The 21,233-nt window shown below is 41.7% G+C and overlaps 1 protein-coding gene across 3 annotated transcripts in view; it reads left to right on the forward strand.

Moving 5' to 3' along the window:
• MRPS6 (mitochondrial ribosomal protein S6) overlaps positions 1 to 18,710 on the forward strand; it is a 172,829-nt gene extending 154,119 nt beyond the window's left edge. For all 3 annotated transcript variants that reach the window (XM_073668370.1, XM_073668371.1, XM_073668369.1), the window contains 2 exons: positions 6,898 to 7,037; positions 14,875 to 18,710. In XM_073668370.1, the coding sequence (XP_073524471.1) occupies positions 6,898 to 7,037; positions 14,875 to 15,067 (333 nt within the window). In that variant the 3' untranslated portion in view covers positions 15,068 to 18,710. The remainder of the gene's footprint in view (positions 1 to 6,897; positions 7,038 to 14,874) is intronic.
• Positions 18,711 to 21,233: the final 2,523 nt, after the last annotated feature.

The raw sequence follows: 21,233 nt of genomic DNA on the forward strand, positions 1-21,233 counted from the left end.
AACCAAATTGTTATGCCTAATTTCTTTGTGAGTGTACAAAGAATTGGGTTTATTAAAAATCCAACATTCCTGAGCCTGATTCTTGATTGCCCTAACATCTGCAGTATGGGAAAGAGTCAGAGGCGTTCATATACATAAAATCATTGGATGATCGCATGTGTATATGTAGATACTGTTTTGTTTTTTTGTTCCTTCTTTGGAAAATAAATATTCTGCAAAGAGTTGCCATCCAAAGAAAGGAGGAGGAATTCATAATTCATGTACGATAGGGGTAAACAATCTGATTTATCTACAATTTAAGCTACATGATTAGTAATGAATTGATGACTTCTTGTTTAACTCAGAAGCCAGAACCGAGTCCTGTGATACAAAGACTCATTTGTGCCAGGATTCTGCCTAAACCCATGGCTACATTTGGGAAAACAGATTATAGTTAAGAATAAGCGGAAAGCCCCACCTCAAGCAAATGACTCATGTTTTGGTTGTGTGTCAGTCGCCCTGGCACGTGTTGAAGAGCACAAGTCCCAGGACCCTGCCAAGCAGAAGTATCTCTAACTGTGCCATCATTGTTGAAGCCGAAGGAAAAGGTTAACATTGTGGAAAACTTATAATAATCCCATTATTATGGATCTATAAAATCTCCAGTTACTCCATTTTTTCCCATTTTTTTGCTTGCGCTCCTATAGTGTCCTTTTACACTACTAATAAGCCCGGGAAGTCCTGTTCTTTTGGTCCATGGATAAACGACATGTTGTGCTAGACCAAGGCTGGTCTCTTGCAACACCTCATACCGAAGCCTAGTCCATAGGAAAACAAGACAAAAAAGTCTGCCGTTTTTTTTTTTTAACAAGATGGGCAAACAAGATGGAGAAGATGTCATATGAGCCCTAGTCCTTCTTACCCAACCTAGTTGTATTAGCATTCTTAGACTTCTCTTGCCAATAATAAGATTAATTTATTATTTGTGCACCCAAAAGTTTTGACCTCACAGGGCCATTTCCAGCTCACACTATTGTGACCTCAAGGACACACAACAGCTTTAATGAAGACTCCTGTTTGGTAGCAGAGAACAGTTCACGTCATCTTAAGTAGTACGAGGCCTTACTAAAATTGCCTGGCCTGGGCGAGTATAATCCTATAATGTCTGGTGCTATGGCGAGCACTTCAACCCCTTCCGTGCAGAGTAAAATTGACGTGGAGACGCATGTGGAAGAAGTAATGGACTGCAGGGCTGCGCTGGGAATCCCTGGGATTGATAGAAGCAAGGCCATCAGGGATAGTCCAGGTAGAACGGAAGGAAAATCTAGAAGTGTACTGTGCTGTGGACACAAGAAACGGGAAGTGCTGTGCCCGATACTACGAGTTGCATTATGATTTACATTGACTGTTGAGTAAAGTTCTTTGTGATGGGTGTCCCCTGATTCATGGGCGGCGGCGGCTCCTGAAACTGAAGACCTGGAGGCAGCTGTGGCCTACAAATGAGTGCAACGCACCCCACACATTACTGGAAATTTGTGTTCCAGATCAAAATGTGCTGTGAAGTGCCAGGGCGACATGGAGCAGCAGCGCGCCCAAGAATACCGCCCTCTAGAACCTTACAGAAGAGGCTTCCACAAGTCCGGTTTGGAGGAGGTGTTTGAGTTTTCATTGAGGTTTTAACAGTGCATTCTCCAGATATCTTAATGGCATCCTTATTATGTCAGATTCCCTTTAGGACTTGTTTGGACTGTCATAAATGCTGAATAAAATTAAACAATACAGTCAATTCTACAAGTATTTACACATCCAGTTACATAGCTTTTGATTTGTAAATCCAGTTTTCCTAGTTTGAGTAATTCTGCAAACAGTTCCTGACTCTGGGCCAGATAGAGCTGACATTTGTGATTAGGCTTAAGGCATGTGGGGTGAATGTACAAAATTTGGAGGTCTGGTCGACTTTAAAATCCTCCGTAATCTTTGGCCTTTTGGTTACATCTCAGCCATCTGTATACTTGTGCCTTTTATCATGTTCAATCCCCTGATCATTGCCAGCGTACTTGACTGGTTTGAGACTGTAGTCATCAGTCTTCTTGAAGAACTGTGTCAAACTGGGCAGATTTATCTGATCTGGTCAGTGATGTTTCATGGCACCGTTGGTCAAGATTTAAAGAATAACCAAACTTTAAATTTTTTAATTTTGTCCTGCATGGAAAGTTATAACACTTTGCAGATCATTTTTTTTTTTTAGGAAATTTCTTTATACATACCGTAAGTGGCTTTTCCTGCCCCCCCCCCCCGTCTATATGCCTTCAGCTGCTTTGATATCAGTGCATACTCTTTTGGAGTACAGATGATTGCAGTGATGAGTCACCACTTGTCTCCTCCTGAGTTTTGTGCTAATTGATTTATGCAAAGTTTGTTGAAACTGCCGTGCCCGTTTCATAAGGCTCAATGAAACCATAAAAAGGAGCAAGAGGCTCTTTCCCTCGACCAAACTGGGCGAATCTGTTACATACGCCGTTCAGCATTTTTCCACCAAATTTTCTTCATGCTCTTAATATTGTCTCTTATAAGTATCCTGAGATGGCCTCCTTCACACTTTCGCCCTTCATGTCCTCCGGTAGCTGAAGATTGCTAAATCGCTACCATTCATGAACATCCTCAATGGCCCATGGGCTGATATGAAGACGTATTTTGAAGTCTGAATATAGCTTTAACAAGTCACTTTATGGTCAAGTCATCTGACTACTATCAGGGCCTGAAGACGTTCTTAGTACAAATCTGTGGAGCAAAAATATAACAGAATTGATGTAAGAGGAAATACGGAAATGTAATCCTCCTTAGGCCTCTATTATTATTATTACTCCATGGCGCTTTACATGTGCAAGGGGTATACATGATAATCAAGTACAATAATCTTGAACAATACAAGTCAACGACTGGTACAGGAGGAGCGAGGACCCTGCCCGCGAGGGCTCACAGTCTACAAGGGATGGGTGAGGATACAGTAGGTGAGGGTAGAGCTGGTCATGCAGTGAATGGTGGAGCGAGGGTTACTGCAGGTTGTAGGCTTGTCGGAAGAGGTAGGTCTTCAGGTTCTTTTTCAAGGTTTCCTCGGTAGGCGAGAGTCAGATATGTTGGGGTAGAGAGAGGGGGGATGCACGGGTGAAATCTTGTATGCGATAGTGGGAAGAGGGGAGTAGAGAAGGAGATATTGTGAGGATCAGAGGTTGCGTGCAGGTACACTACCGTTCAAAAGTTTGGGGTCATTTAGAAATTTCATTATTTTTGAAAAAAGCCCATTTTTTTTCAATGAAGCTAACATTAAATGAATCAGAAATACACTATACATTGTTAATGTGGTAAATGACTATTCTAGCTGCAAACGTCTTGGTTTTTTTGCAATATCTCCATAGGTGTATAGAGGCCCATTTCCAACAACCACCACTCCAGTGTTTTAATGGTACATTGTGTTTGCTAACTGTGTAAGAAGGCTAATGGATGTTTAGAAAACCCTAGAAAACCATTGCACAAGTATGTTAGCCCAGCTGAAAACGGTTTGGCTGATTTTGAGAAGCTATAAAATTGACCTTCCTTTGAGCTAGTTGAGAATCTGGAGCATTACATTTGTTTGTTCTATGAAACTCTCAAAATGGCCAGAAAAAGAGAACTTTCATGTGAAACTCGACAGTCTATTCTTGTTCTTAGAAATGAAGGCTATAACATGCAAGAAATAGCCAAGAAACTGAAGATTTCCTACAACGGTGTGTACTACTCCCTTCAGAGGAGAGCACAAACAGGCTCTAACCAAAGTAGAAAGAGAAGTGGGAGACCCCGCTGCACAACTGAGCAACAAGACAAGTACATTAGAGTCTCTAGTTTGAGAAATCGACTCCTCACAGCTCCTCAACTGGCAGCTTCATTAAATAGTACATGCAAAACGCCAGTGTCAACGTCTACAGTGAAGAGGCGACTCCGGGATGCTGGCCTTCAGCACAAAGTGGCAAAGGAAAAGCCATATCTGAGACTGGCTAATAAAAGGAAAAGATTAATATGGGCAAAAGAACACAGACATTGGACAGAGGAAGACTGGAAAAAAGTTTTATGGACAGACTAATCAAAGTTTGAGGTGTTTGGATCACACAGAAGAACATTTGTGAGACGCAGAACAACTGAAAAGATGCTGGAAGAGTGCCTGACGCCATCTGTCAAGCATGGTGGAGGTAATGTGATGGTCTGGGGTTGCTTTGGTGCTGATAAAGTGGGAGATTTGTACAAGGTAAATGGGATTTTGAATAAGGAAGGCTATCACTCCATTTTGCAACGCCATCCCATACCCTCTGGACAGCGCTTGATTGGAGCCAATTTCATCCTACAACAGGACAATGACCAAAAGCACACCTCCAAATTATGTATGAACTATTTAGGGAAGAAGCAGGCAGCTGGTATTCTATCTGTAATGGAGTGGCCAGCGCAGTCACCAGATCTCAACCCCATTGAGCTGTTGTGGCAGCAGCTTGACCGTATGGTACGCAAAAAGTGCCCATCAAGCCAATCCAACTTGTGCGAGGGGCTTCAGGAAGCATGGGGGGAAATTCCTCAAGATTACCTCAGCAAATTAACAGCTAGAACCCAAAGGTCTGCAATGCTGGAATTGCTTCAAAGGAGCATTCTGTGACGAAAGCAAAGTTTGAAGGAGAAAATTCTTTCAAATAAAAATCATTATTTCTAACCTTCTCAATGTCTGAACTATATTTTCTATTCATTTTGCAACTCATTTGATAAATTTCTGAGTTTTCATGGATCACACAAAATTGTCTGGGTGACCCCAAACTTTTGAACGGTAGTGTATACAGTGAGGAAAATAAGTATTTGATACACTGCCGATTTTGCAAGTTTTCCCACTAACAAAGAATGGAGAGGTCTGTAATTTTTATCGTAGGTACACTTCACCTGTGAGACAATCTAAAATTAAAAACCAGAGAATCGCATTGTATGATTTTTAAATTATTAAATTGCATTTTATTGCATGAAATAAGTATCTGATCACCTACCAACTAGCAAGATTTCTGCTCTCATAGACCTTAGTTTTTCTTTAAGAGGCCCTCCTACTCTGCACTCATTACCTGTATTAATTGCACCTGTTTGAACTCGTTACCTGTATAAAAGACACCTGTCCACACACTGAATCACAGTAAGGACACCAGGGACAAAATTGTAGATCTGCACAAGGCTGGGATGGGCTGCAGGACAATAGGCAAGCAGCTTGGTGAAAAGGCAACAACTGGTGGCACAACTATTAGAAAATGGAAGAAACACAAGATGACTGTCAATCTTCCTCGGTCTGGGGCTCCATGTAAGATCTCGCCTGGTGGGGTAAGGATGATTTTGAGAAAGGTCAGGAATCATCCCAGAACTACATGGAAGGACCTGGTCAATGACCTGCGGAGAGCTGGGAGCACAGTCTCAAACATTAGTTAGTAACACACTATGCCGTCATGGATTTAAAATCGTTCAGGGCATGCAAAGTCCCCCTGCTCATGCGAGCACATGTCCAGGCCTGTTTGCAGTTTGCCAATGACCATCTGGAAGATACAGAAGAGGCATGGGAGAAGGTCATGTGGTCAGATGAGACAAACAGAACTTTTTGGTATCAACTACACTCACCGTATTTGGAGGAAGAAGGATGAGTACAACTCCAAGAACACCATCCCAACCGTGAAGCATGGCTGGGGAAACATCATACTTTGGGGGTGGTTTTCCGACTTCACTGTATTGAAGGGGGGATAGATGGGGTCATGTATTGCAAGATTTTGGCCAACAACCTCCTTCCCTTAGTAAGAGAATTGAAGATGGGTTGTGACTCTGTAAGAAGCATTTCAAGGTCATGAAGGTCTCCACACCTGAACCCAATAGAACATTTTTTGGAGGGAGCTGAAACTCATTCTTGCCCAGCTACAGCTCCGAGCTGAAAGATCTGGAGAAGATCTGTATGGAGGAGTGGGCAAAAATCCCTGCTGCAGTGTGTGCAAACTTGGTCAAGAACTACAGGAAACGTCTGACCTCTGTAATTGCCAACAAAGGTTTCTGTACCAAATATTAAGTTCTGTTTTTCTATTGTATCAAATACTTATTTCATGCAATAAAATGCAGATTAATTATGTAAAAATCATACAATGTGATTTTTCTGGTTTTTAATATTAGTTTCTTTCTCTCGGTACCACTCAGTATACAGTAAGTCCTGGAATTATGTTCTTGTATGTAAAAGTAAAAAAATAAAATTTTGTAATAAGTTATGCTATTTTCTAATATACAAAACCAAATTCAAGATTTCTAAGTGCAGGAAGTTAATTGCAATATTAACATATTTTACAGTCTCATTAATTGCAGTTTGCCATCAACCTAAGCTTGGAGATCCAGAGATCTGTAAGCCCAATCCTGATGGTACCTAGTCTTTATTTTGTGGACACCCAACTCGGAGACCTAATAGGTGTAAAAGTTTAACATATGCCTAAAACATAGGGCTTTAAGCAACTGAGGAGAAGTACACAGGGTTCATTGCCATGTTCTAGACCCGCCTAAAGAAGGCCGACTGGTAATCAAGCTAAGGAGAGCCATATTGCAACTGTTCAGTTTCCCTGCAGTGCCTCCGCAGGTAAAACGAAGAATTACATCTTTTTAATTTTAAGCATGGGTCCTCCAAAGTGAAGGGTGCTCTTTATAGCTGATCTGACTAATAGATGAGGGGACCCTGGTATAGATTTCATTTTGTAAATCTGTCAATCTTTTCTAGACGTGCTTCACCCTGCAGCTCCATAGTCAGATCTTCAATGACTATGTCCCCCTCATATTGGTCTGTGAGAAATGTAATGTATATAATTAAATGTCAATTTTCCCATCTTTTTATTTTTCTTGCAGCCTGAGACGGTGGCAACACTGAAACGTACTATAGAGACTCTGATGGAAAAGGGAGCCATTATACGAAACCTGGAAAACCTTGGAGAGAAGAACCTTCCATACAAGATCTCCAAACACAACCAGCGCCACATGCAAGGAGGGTATGGGAAATTTTCATGTGGAAACACTTTGTAGAGGACATGCATATACGTATCATGTCTGTATAGAGTATTATATGAACTAAATGTATGTACGCAAGCAGTTCCCACCACTTTCCTTAACTATTGGGACCCCCCAAAAATGACACTCCATACTATGAGAATGTGTATTATAGGTAGTGTGTGAAGATCTAATCTTCGACTCTGCTCCGTTCACATTGGCATCCTGGGTTCCCACAAATTTTTCATAGGGGCTTAGATTTTGCCCATCAATCACAGCTAAGCCATACTGTCCTATCTCCGGGAGAATCGGTGGTAAACTCTGCCGCCGCCACCACCACAACGAAGTACCAGGGACATCCAAGAACCCATTCACCCCATATCACATACTGAGAGGGTGAGGGGTGAAGAAGACTTATATACTCTCCACCACCCCCCTCCCTAATACCACCAGGATTATCTAGGTACCACTGATGGATGGTTGTTTCCCTATGGAGGCCACCAGTAGCATCACCAATTGTGAAGAAGTTGGTCGTATCTGAGCCCTGAAGTCTAGGGAAGCCAAAAGGTCCCTTTGACACTTAAAAAAAAAAAAAAAAAAAAAAAAAAAGAAGATTGATATTGTTAAAGACCTGTGACAGTTGGGGGTTCTAGCTTTTGTATTAGGGGCCGCTAGTGGCAAGATACGCTACTAGACTAGTGGCTACCCCCAAAACCACAAGTTGGTTATTTGACGACACCAACAAGTGTTCCAGTCTCCCATTCTAGGTGGATACTTCTACCCCATCCCTTTTGCCTGACTGATGTTCTTCCTATACTTCTCTCCACCCATTAATTTATGGGTGGCAGTGACGATCAAATAATGAAAAAGTGGCAAAATAACGAAGACCTCCAGGCTGTGACTTCCACTGGAGTTGTTACCATGAGACAGAATAATTTTTTGGCATTGCTTCCTTAATTTTTGACTACCTTTCTGAAGCTCACTTTATGTTGTCAGAGAAGAAACCCGCTAATATCAGCCGGTGTATTGCTGATGATCCATGACATTGGCGTAGTTACCAAGTTTTTATTTTTTTCTTGGAAAATGCCACTGATGTAGAGTGATACCACTAAACCTGTTTCCCCTGTGTTGTATCTTGAGAGCAGATTTTATAGCCGATCTAACCAAGGGAAAGAAGCACAGTCTGGTCCCCTCCTCACCACCTTTTTATATAGTTTTTTTTTTCTCATAATTTAAAAAATCTACATATATAAAAATAATACCGTAATAGTGCCTAAATTATACCTTAATACTGTATCCAAATAGTACTCAATATTGTCCACACAATGCTGTCTACTATTCCCAAATAAAGCTGCCAAGAGACCAAATAGTGTTGCCATACCATGTCTAAATAATACCTAAATACAGTACTCATATATTGCCCTCATGTATTTTCCGAACACTGCCAAGTACTGCCTAAATAAAGCAAATACCACCACATATTGCCAAATTCATACCTTTTTATACAGAGTTGACGTAATGACCTCATTCATTGTCCAGACAATACTGTCCTGAAATGTGAAAATAAAACTACCAAATAAATAATGCTGCCATACATTATCTAAATAATACCTAAATACATTATTCAAATAATGCTCTCATAAACTGTCCGCACGTTGCCATATACTGCCAAAACAAAAAAAGAAATGCAAGTAATACCACCACACAGTGCCTAAATAATACCTGGATAGTGTGTCCATATATTTTCATCACAATACTGCCAGGCAATGTCCATATAAATCCACCAAGTATCCAAATATTGCCACCATACGGTGTCTAATACATTATGTATCGTAAATATCACTGCAGTACAATGTCCAAATTAAACTCTCATTAAACCGTTATACAGTATGTAAATAACACCGCCAAACAGACTAACCAAATAAGACCTTCATACCGTATCCAAATAATACTCTCCTATATGGTCTACAGAATACAGCCATGCAGTGTCTAAATAATGCCTTCATATATTATCCACACAATGAGGTATATTGCCATACCGTGCCGAAATAATACTCCTATACAGTGTCCACATTAAACGGCATGGACAGGACATGCACCCATTCTGTTCAGTGTCTAAATGCCACCCTATGGCTTCATGGTCCCCAAGGGCCCTTATGGATACTTCTTAAAGAGCAGACGGGATGATCTTGCGCCATTGGGGCTCTCTTCCTTGTTTTACCTTTATTTTGCTTTATTTATTTTCTTTCTTTTTTATTTCAAGAGCCAATTTCTTCTAGGAAGCCAGCTAGTAAGGTCACGCAGTGCGATGTTCCTTTAAGAAAAGCTTTGGGTTACTTTAAAAGGCGCTATTGTCCAAGCCTGTCTATTTTAATAAGTTACTTTTTCTTTCCCTTTTTGTTAGTTGTCCGCTGGGTTTTTGTTGGTTTTTAACTTCTTTGTGAGTGCCGGGATGTGAGAGCTGCCCAGCGGGCGTCACCGGATGGATGCCAGAGAACTTGTGATGCCATTAATCTAGCTAATCGCAAGTGTTGTGTGGCAGGAAAGTAAGCATGGGGTAACTGATCCGGGGGTTAACCCTCGTGCCTGGAAATCGTAACCATGCTCCAGTGAAGTTTGGGTTACTGATGGCTGTAGAGAGGTATACAGCACTCTTTATAAAGAATGGGTGCACGAGCAATGGTTCCACCCCATGCGTACAAGAAAAAAATTATTGGATATTCGGCACTCCGGAATGAAAAGTGATTCTTTTATTAGGAAATCCAGAATAAATAGTGACGTATTGGCCTAAAACATGGGCCTTTATCAAACACGGATTGCTGTGGCGCCTAGCACCACCCAATTTGTTGCCACTCCATAGCGCTGTCATTTCAAGAGTTATGGTTCCCTACATCTTAACAGCAATCAGTGTTTGATAAAGGCCCATGCTTTATGCCGAAACGTCACTATTTTGTTCTGGATTGTCTAATAAAAGAATCTCTTCTCATTCCGGATTGCCAAGTATCCAATAATTTTCTTGTACTCCTGAGGTGTCCCATGCAAACCCCAAACTTTACAGTTCAGGTTCGCTCATCTCTAGTCATAACGTGCCAGAGGGACTATGATATAAATGGAGTTACTTATTTTTGGGTCTGTGCCCTTTATCTACCTGTGCCCTTTATCTACCTGTGCCCTTTATCTACCTGTGCCCTTTATCTACCTGTGCCCTTTATCTACCTGTGCCCTTTATGTACTATAATTAATAAATAGCTAGAGGTTCAGCTTTTTGGAATACAGCATTACTAGTCATACACAGAAGCAGGAGTTATATACAGATCACACTACCTGTTCTTTTTAGCATCCATATGAACATAGGCAGCAATAGACTTGCACCCCACTTGTATTGAAGTATTTTATGAGCATGCCTTGATTAGGACAAAGGTAATTGAGCAGGGAGGACGAGGAGGTGAGTTGTGACATCTTTTGTGAATGGTGGATCCTGTGTTATCTACTGTATATAGAGGTGTTATCAGTCATTGTACAGGAGGAGGTGAGCTGTGACATCTTTTGTGAATGGAGGATCCTGTGTTATCTACTGTATATAGAGGTGTTATCAGTCATTGTACAGGAGGAGGTGAGCTGTGACATCTTTTGTGAATGGAGGATCCTGTGTTATCTACTGTATATAGAGGTGTTATCAGTCATTGTACAGGAGGAGGTGAGCTGTGACATCTTTTGTGAATGGAGGATCCTGTGTTATCTACTGTATATAGAGGTGTTATCAGTCATTGTACAGGAGGAGGTGGTGAGCTGTGACATCACCTATTGTGAATGGTAGATCCTGTGTTAACTATATATAGAGGTGTTATCAGTCGTACAGGAGGAGGAGGAGGTGAGCTGTGACATCACCTATTGTGAATGGTGGATCCTGTGTTATCTACTGTATATAGTGGGGTTATTAGTATGTCATATGTCAGGAAGGGATTAAACAATAGGTCATTTTCTGATGTCACATTCCCTTTAAAGGGGTTGTCTCATAAATTAGTTTTATAATCTCTCCATCGGATATATGATAAATGTATGGTCCCCTGTGTGAATGGTCCTTTAGTGAGCATGTGCGACCACCACATCTATAGGCAATGAATATAGCAGCGGTCTCACATGCTCAGTACCGCTCTATTAGCAGTTTAGGACCCACGTTCTCGTGATTGGTTGTGGTTCCCAGCAGTCAAACCCCAGAAATCATCCTCGGATGTGGACATATATGTTGTTTGTGGGTGTAAAAGTCCTTTTAACAACTCGTTTACCCTCCTGAATATCAAATCAATACAGAATCCACATGTATTTCTTAATTTTAACCCCTTTTGGGATGGTAAAACATGACCATATAGCATTTTTGTAACTCATCCACTTGTGACTTTTTCTATAATTATATTTTTGAAATTAAATTGCAGATTATTTAGCCGAGGAATGTAATTTCATGTCGGGATGTTGTCTCATCTCCCCGGTTGTGCCGGCCAAGGAATCGTTCTTGTGCCATGAGCACACAGCGCTCCCTGTATTGGGCTCGTTTGCTCGGAGTATTTTCACACCCTCCTTAATCATCCAGTGCGGTGGAAGGAATTTTACAGCAACGGCTGAAAGAACATTCCTGCTACCTGTTATCCAAAGTGGCTACAAAGGGCATAAACCATGGCTGACACCAGTCCATTCATTTCTGAAAATGGTGTAATGTATATGGGGATCTGTGAATGATGCACTGTTATGGGGGATCTGTGGATGATGCACTGTTATGGGGGATCTGTGAATGATGCACTGTTATGGGGGATCTGTGGATGATGCACTGTTATGGGGGATCTGTGGATGATGCACTGTTATGGGGGATCTGTGGATGATGCACTGTTATGGGGGATCTGTGGATGATGCACTGTTATGGGGGATCTGTGGATGATGCACTGTTATGGGGGATCTGTGGATGATGCACTGTTATGGGGGATCTGTGGATGATGCACTGTTATGGGGGATCTGTGGATGATGCACTGTTATGGGGGATCTGTGGATGACTCCCAGTAATGGGGGGGGGGGGGATCTGCGGACGACTCCCAGTTATGGGGGGGGGGATCTGCGGACGACTCCCAGTTATGGGGGGGGGGGATCTGCGGACGACGCCCCGTTGTGGGGGGGGGGGGGGATCAGCATGAAGCTGTCATGTAAGTGAGCGGTGAGTTTCTGGGAATAGTCATACAGGGGCCAGTCCTGTATTTTGGTACGTTATATGCCCCCGCCTGCAGTCATGGGTAACGGCATGTACTGACATAGGGGGCTCAGATGATGGACGACTGAGGTGTGAGTGCGTTTCATGGTGGGGGATGAATCATTACAGGAAACAAAGAACTACTCTATCATTACTATAATCACCATCATCCGCTGTCTATTATTTCCCTAAGTAACCGTTCAGCAGTCGGCTGTAGCATCAGAATAGTCGTCGTTCCCTCCTTTTTGCTCACATTTCATCAGTTGCCCCCTCCGTGGCTGCAGACATAACAGATAAGACACACGCTATGTGCCCCCGGCATTGCCATCCCCTTTTTTGGGGGGATTAGCCTGAATAGCTTGTATAGATGCCGGGGTGGGAGATTCAGTGTGGGGAGCAGCTTATTCCCACCCGCCCTCATCTCTGCTCTCATAGTGGAAATTTCCAGTGTCTTTGTGATGCGAGCTGCTGCTGCTGCGCCGAGACCAGATCTGAAAATATATAGTATAGGATTTACCACGAGAGGCATGGACGCCGCCTACAAATTACTGGTACAGAACGGTTCTGCTGCAGACAATTTATTACAATTAATGTTTGAACAGATTGGGTCAGGGATCACTCATTTTGTGCACTAGTTATGCCTCCTATCAATCATAGAAGACAATGCAAAAAAGGAACTGCTGAACATCCGCCATGGGGAATAATGTACAAATGGCTGAAAATTCCTTTGTCCGGCTTATTAAAAAGGTTTCCTGGTTTACAAAACTAATTTCCAAATATGCCATTAGTGAATGCTTCATTACTAGAGGGTTTGTCCCATAAATAACATAGATCACCTATAACAAATATATGTTCACTGGGATCTCCACTGATCATGAGATTGGGGGTCCCAAAGTCCCCCATGGGAAGGAAGAACTGATGAGCATGTGTGGCCAGCTTCTTTAGTCTTGCTCCTCTGAATTTTGCATTTTTTTCTTTCCACGCCAGTCCCTGCCAGTCTCCTCGGAACCCAATACTCCCCTCCTGGAACTTTGCTGCTTCTCCACGCCAGTGCCTGTGTTCCCTACCTGTCTCCTCTCCTCGAAACCCAATACTCTCCTCCTGGAACTTTCCTGCTTCTCCACGCCAGTGCCTGTGTTCCGTACTGGTCTCCTCTCCTCGAAACCCAATACTCCCCTCCTGGAACTTTGCTGCTTCTCCACGCCAGTGCCTGTGTTCCGTACTGGTCTCCTCTCCTCGAAACCCAATACTCCCCTCCTGGAACTTTGCTGCTTCTCCACGCCAGTGCCCGTGTTCCCTACCGGTCTCCTCTCCTCGAAACCCAATACTCTCTTCCTGGAACTTTCCTGCTTCTCCACGCCAGTGCCTGTGTTCCGTACTGGTCTCCTCTCCTCGAAACCCAATACTCCCCTCCTGGAACTTTGCAGCTTCTCCATGCCAGTTCCTATGTTCCCTACCAGTCTCCTTGAAACCCAGTACTCCCTTCCTGGAACTTTGCTGCTTCTCCATGCCAGTTCCTGTGTTCCCTACTGGTCTCCTCTCCGCAAAACCCTATACTCCCCTTCTGGAACTTTGCTGCTTCTCCACGCCAATGCTTGTGTCTCCTTCCGGTGTCCTCCCCTTGAAAACCAATATTCGCGTCTTGGAACTTTGCACCTACTCTACAACAATGCCCGCGTCCCCTGCTGGTCTCCTCTCCTCGAAACCTGATACTCATATCCTGGAACTTTGCTGTTACTCCGCACCGATGCCTGTGTCCCCTGCCAGTCTCTTCTCCTCAAATCCCACCCATTGATTCATTACAGCGTTGACATTTCGATCAAGTCTTAAAATAGCTGGGAGAGTGTTTCTTCCAGCTTGGACCAAACGTCAAGGCTGCAGCCAAGAGAGCAATGAGGAGATTGGCAGAGGATGCAGGTAGTAATACCGATGAACTTCTGCAGTTCCTCCGAATATTAGTCTTTTTTTTTTTTTTTCGGATCCCTTAGAGCCAATTTTAGTATAATATGTATTGGAGACCTGATATATTGGAGCAGTGGTCACACATGCTCACCAATCCTTTCTTCACACAGTAGACTTTTTGCTCCTTCTTCTTCTCATCAGTAGGGATCTTTGCGACTAGATCCCCTGCCATCTTTCTTTTTATTTATTTCTTTTAAACTTATCCTGCTAATAAGGAATACTTATTGTGGGACAACCTCTTTAATTACCTCTAAAGAGTATTGCTGATTCTGGCGGACCCAGCTTGTCCATGAATTGCTTATTAATTTTAATGCATGCCATGTAATACTTCATTTTTCCTGTGGTGGTGCTGAAGGAGAATTAAAAACTTTCAATTAACAGATCTCTGGAGGTCCTTTTTGATTAGCTTATTTTTGAGATACAAAGAGGTCTTCTCCTTTTTAATATTTATAAAAAAAAAAACAAAAAAAACCTATAGTTAAACTTTTGTGCATTGATTGGGTTGAGAAAAGTCAATTTCCAAAGGAACGAAATTCACATATGACAATGTTCAAAACCGCACCTGGAATCGTTTTTGGGGAATTTTAACAAAAAATTGGATTGTATGAAAAAATCAAATTTTAGTTTTGTTTTTACCCTTCCAGGTACTTCTTGGTTGACTTCTACTCTCCACCCAACATTATTCCCAGTGTGCTGGACCATCTATCACGTGACATCGATGTGATCCGACCGACCATTCTGAAACACGAGGAGGAGAAGCCTCCGGAGAGACCATGTCCCGGGATTCTTCCCGCCACTAATCTTGAGTCAAAATTCAGCCGCAGAAAAAAGAAATGAGCCAGAGTCAGGCGGAGAAGTTGTCGCGACTCCCTGTGTATAAAACATATTGCTATGTAATTTTTTTTTATGTCTAGAAGAATGAATAAAATATCTTTTAGTTTTCAGTTATTATTTTGCTGAGCCCCCGTACCTTGCACTTTGCAATATCTGATCTCCTTCACGGTCTTCATGTGGCTATGGGCCCTTGAAAAACCATCTCGCCTTGATTGTTCCCGTAGTGCTTGCGATTATATAAGTGACATCATCTTCTGCAGGATGACAAAAAGTTGAGTATTTGGCCCATTAAATAGGTAAATGGGCTCTCATGTCCTTGCTGGTAAAACCCAGCTCTATAACGGGGGGCCCATTTTGACCTTTTGTAGGTCTCTTTCTCTTCTATATACACTCTTGATATCTGGCTACCAAATTCGTTAATTTTTGAGTGGGGCGCACCACACCGTCCCACTGTCCAATAGGCCTGCGCCATCTGTCCAACATTTATTGCGTTTCAGTGTATTATATCACTGATCAAACAACCATGTGTTCAAGTCCTCCAATGGCGCTAAAAAAAATCTAAGAGAAAATCTAATATATTTAAAACAAAAAAAGCTAAGAAAAAACACTTATTTCCCCTTACAACATTGCTTACTATGTCATAAAATAAAAAAAAACTGCACAAGTGTCAAAGCTATAACCGCTCATGCTATAAAACAGGTACACATATTTGTTTCACACACTGAATGTCACAAAAATAGAGAATCTTCAAAAAAAAAAAAACATTTGCAGATTTTTTTATTTTTATTTATTTTTTTACACCTCCAAAACAATAGTATTAAAAAATTGCCCAAAAAGGCAAATTTACTCAACTGTAGCAATCGAAATGACAGCTAGTCTTGCAAACAAAGAAAGAAAAACAAAAATAAACCCGACATGCGATCATTATGGCCAGAAACCTGCCCATGTAAATGAACCCAATAATTGCAGGGCATCCCAGGAGACCTATGGGGACCAGAGTTCATCACTCCTAGATGGTAAAAAAAAAAAAAAAAAAATGAAGGGTTAATGCATAGTAACGTGCAACATCTCCAGATCTCTACAGGGGTTTAGAGATTTGCAGCGCCATTTATTGGTGGAGACATTTGTTGCTCAGTCATAACTTGCTGGCAGAGCGCGTACAAGATTTTCGGTGTTTGCAATGAATAATTTAGAACATAAGTTTATCACTAAATTTTTTTTCTAAGAAACAAATAATAATTCTCTTTACAATGTACTAATACAAATTAATCTCTAGTCGTTGAAAATCTGTATTTGTAGCTAAATATCTGACCCAGACAGGTCAGACGATGTGACCTGAGATTTGAGGATAACATGAAGCGATATTCTGATCGCCCTCCGCTAAGGTCACAGGAGTCTGTACGGAGAAGATATATCAGTAATAGGCCATGGTGAGTAAGAGGGGTGGCAACATTAAAAAAAAAAAAAATCCCATATTCCCACTTCGGGATCAATAAGAGCTGTACAGAGGCAGAGATGACCGTAACAATCTGTAAATTCTAAGAGGGTGATAAAAAGAAGAAAAGCTCCAGTATTCACAGACCTAGAGATTGTTAAAAAGCTGGAGGGAGAGGGAGAAATGGCAGTAACTGGCTGTGATTGATAAGTGTGGTGACTACATGAATAAATAAAATCCTGTATTCCCCATCAGGGGTCAATGAAAGCTGTACAGAAGGAGAGATGACTTGTGAATTGTAAGAGGGGTGATAAAATGAAGAAAAGCTTCTGTACAGCACCCACAGGGTTGCCAACTTGATTTTTCATTTTTTTCTGGACAACTCATCAGTAAAAGTTAGACAGCCAATCTTTTTTGTTTACTGACATGTTGAAAAAAAACATTTAATAAATAATTAATATCTTGCGTCATATAGGTCTACAGTCAATAATTCAGATATGAAGACATTAGCTGCATTCACTGTGAACTGTAAAATTATATTTACCGTAGTTACTCTACGATTTTCTCCAGCTTAAATTTTTTTTTAAAGGATGGTGAATAAAGTGCCCTCTATTTTTTTTATTTTTTTTACTGAATCAATTTTTTTTTTTTTACACAATTGGTAAAAATTTCCTTATTGTTATGAACTGTCCATCAATTTCAAAACCACCTTGGATAACCCTGAAAATGTACAGGTCAAGAGATGATGGTAATAGTCTTATGATAAGCAAAAGGTGTGATAACATGAAGAAAAGGTCCACTATCCTTCTCTTTCCCGTGAGCTCCCTGGAAGCCACACAAAGGGGCTCCATGCACAGTAGACAGCTGTCGGACGAATGATGGTTCCCACAATCGTTCATCTGACAGCTATCTCCCCCACTTCCTCGATACCCAGGGGCCGAGGTTGGCAGGCACACTGGCTCTATAAAATTGGTGGCCGGATGGGCCATCACAATCAGACGTGATGGTGACTAATCAATTTTTAAAGGTCAATTTGAAAATCTCTGAGCCCTACACATATGTGACCTTTTTGGCCACATTGCGGCCGCTGAGTGGGACCATGCACTAAAACTGGCTGTACTTTACATTAGAAACTTCATACATACATTAAATGGCCCAATTCACCAGACTTGATGAATTCTACGCTGCAGTTAGATGTGCCAATATCATTGAGAGGTGTGTTGCCCCTAATAAATTTGGTGCATCCTTTTCCTGCCATGCTCCACCCCTTGAAATGTTGTTCACATATATCTGGCATAACTTGCGCCACTTTAATAGTGTAAATTGTCATAAATTTAATTAGATGAGTTCACGTGATCACTGCTGGCTGACTGGCAGTGGCGTAAAAAAATGCCAAAATCACAAGATTTTTGCACAACTTCGAGTTGCACAAAATTTATTTTTGCAACATTTCAAAATGCTTTTCTCCAGAATTATGGCAAAAACATTTTGGCCCAATGACTAATTTTAGTCTCTTGGCTTGGAATATGAAACTTTTTTGGAAAGTTTGGCTGTGGCAAAAAAACTAACGATATAGATCAGGAAGAGACAAGATTATGGGTTTTTTATAGTGATTAAAAAAAATCCTGGCTCTGTGTTTTCTTCTTCTGGAATAAAAAGTGTTTCATAAGACAACTTATGCTAAGCCGATGACACCTGATCCTTTTCTGATTGGGGGGGGGGAATATTCCTAAATTTGTTCAAAGTGCATAAAAAAAAGCTAGATTTCTGGGGAAACTCTTCAAAAACTTTGAGGTTTTACTCTGTTTTTGCTCCAAAAACTCTGCCACAAGACTGTGCACATAGCCTTATGTTGTTTTTGTTCATGTGTTGTTGTTTTTTTCCCAGCAATATTGGAGTTTGTCTTTTTAAATCAGAAAGTTTCAAGAAATACTATGCTGCTTTTGTGGAAAGAAACAGAACCATGGCACTATACACTTATTTTACCACTGAAATCAATACAAACCGTATTCAAAGACTATTTGAAGTGTTTTTTGTTGTTGATTTAGGAGCAAAATCCGCTCCAATCTGTGTGCACATACCTTTGGCCTTTTTCGCCAGTGAGAAGCATCTTCTTGTAGCCCTAACTTATTTATTGGTAGCACTGATAACCTTTAAGGAACAATCACTGCGTATAAGGAGTATTTGACTGAATAAATCGAAGGAAACCCTTGGGTGAGTCAAGTGTGTGCTTATTTTCCGGTCATTCGGTACATTGTTACACCTCTGCTGGACCGCAGCCAATCGGCTCCATCCAGCTAAGTGACTTTCTGTTTTTCCCCTGAACGTTCCATTCGGAATTCTTGTAGCTTAGAAATAATCTTAAGGCTCCTTGAATTTACAGTATTGCACTTAATGCAAAAATAATTTTCAAGAGGACTGTAGCCTTCAAGATTCCTTCCGGTGAGTCTTTCATGGTCTTAACTATGATGGTGCCTTTTAAAACAAGGTACTTTAACCACTTTCATATACCTGCTTTGGACAATGCTTTTCTATTAGGACTGAGACTTGCAGGGATCATAATCTATAGTGGAATCTGACAGTTGATCAATTTCCCTGCAGAGCCACCATGGTTCAAATAAAGCTTCACACTAAAAAGTAGGGATTTCTCCTAGGTGGTCAACCTGCAAAGTATGACGAGGATACCCGCTATAGAAAATCAGCCGGTATCTACTGAGCATGTGCGACCTGTTATGAGAGACCTACAGGACGTATCCATGGGCAACCAGGGAAGCAAAAGCCTCTGACATGCAGGTTTTTAGGGGGTGATAATCCAGAACACCGAGCACTTTTGGAAATTGATTGCATTTGACAACTTTATTTATTTGAGGATTTTAAGCCACTGAGCTGTGATTCATATTTTTTGGGGGGGAATATCCCTTTTAACTTTTTCTTTTAGGGGGCAGGAGCCTGGTACTGTAAATAAAACCTTATATTTTTTTCTTCTTTAATACAGTGTGTCGCATCCACAAAACTATTTGCAGAATGTGGGAGAAATCGAGTGGAATTTTACAGCATTTTCTATCAGTGACAGCAGTGTCTGCGGCCGGCCGGCGTGTGGAATAAATAACTTTGTAACACTGGATATCTTGATTGGTGTCAGCCGTACGGTCGTCATAAGGATATGGAAAACTGAAAAAGAACACAGGAGGTTTATATATACACACACGGCGAGTCTGAAATGAAGGCATTGACGGTGAATCTATCTCGTCGGCTTGTGTAGAACTACAAGTACAATCATGACGTACCAAACCGGCACGCTGTGATTTCTAGTTCTCCGACACCAGGAGCTATCTCGACATCGGCTGTACGGTAACGCCATGAATTGCTAGGCAGTAAGAAGAGCCAAATTTAAGATGCTTGCAGCAGATCAGCTTCCTCCCAGCGCCCCCTCCGCTTCTTATCAGGAGAGTGGAATTTTCCACCGTCTTTGTAAGTGGCAGAAAACAGTAGCGAGGACAGGAGGCTGCCGGTGTGATACAATGGGCACATTTATAGCAGAAGAGCCTGGTCTGCTCATATAGGCGCTGGCGGCAGGATGCAATGATAGATTTATGTGCGGTGGTCTGATGTACAACCACATTAACATTTACCATGATGTGTATATAGATTGATTCATATGATGTAAACTAGACTATCCATAGAGTGAAACAATAGGGGTCAATGAGGATTTAAGGGGGGGGGGGGGGCTTGGACATGCAAGGAACGTAGGGAGGCAAGGAGTAAGAAATGTGCTAATAGTATTAAATGTCTGCTGGCAATTGCAAGAAGTTGCAAACAAATGAATTGGAGATTCTTAGGTCGGCCACAGATTACGACGTGGTGGGCATTACGGAAACCTGGCTGGACAAAAGCCATGACTGGGTGACAAACGTAGAGGGTTACGCTACATCTAGAAAGGACAGGAAAGACAATAAAGGTGGAAGGGTGTGTGCTTTCATTAAAACCAACTTGAGACCTGTGCTCAATGACTACATTGGGGGGCGCTATGATGATTTAGTGTCAATATGGGTAAATGTACATGGGGATGACAATATTGTAAATCTGCTAATTGGAGTTTGCTATAAGTCTCCTAATATAGCTGAACAGGTAGAGGATACATAGTTACATAGTTTATAAGGCCGAAAAAAGACAAGCGTCCATCCAGTTCAGCCTATTTCTTGTGCACTGCAGCTATTCCGCAGCGTTGATCCAGGGGAAGGCAACAAAAAACCATGCGGTATAGGCCAATTTACATCATTGAGGAAAAATTCACTTCCCGACACCAATCTGGCAGTCAGATTAAATCCCTGGATTAATTAACTATCACTAAGCATAAGATGTAATTTTATTGTTCTCAAGAAAGGCGTCCAGGCCTCTCTTGAACTCGTTAAGTGAGTTGGACATCACCACTTCCTCTCCCAGAGAGTTCCAGAGTCTCACGGCTCTGACCGTAAAGAATCCCCTTCTATGCTGGTGCAGGAACCTCCTTTCCTCCAGACGCATAGTGTGCCCCCTCGTCTTTGTCACCATCCTTGGTATAAACAGGTCATGGGAGAGATCTCTGTACTGCCCCCTGATGTATTTATACATGTTTATGAGGTCTCCCCTAAGCCTTCTCTTTTCCAACGTAAATAGGCCTAATTTTGACAACCTCTCTGGGTATTCTAGTCCCTCCATTCCCTTTATTACCTTAGTCGCCCTCCTTTGTACCCT

This window comes from Phyllobates terribilis, unplaced genomic scaffold (genome assembly GCF_046119375.1).
Source record: "Phyllobates terribilis strain yellow unplaced genomic scaffold, ASM4611937v1 Scaffold_2__4_contigs__length_985480577, whole genome shotgun sequence".
Taxonomy (NCBI): domain Eukaryota; kingdom Metazoa; phylum Chordata; class Amphibia; order Anura; family Dendrobatidae; genus Phyllobates; species Phyllobates terribilis.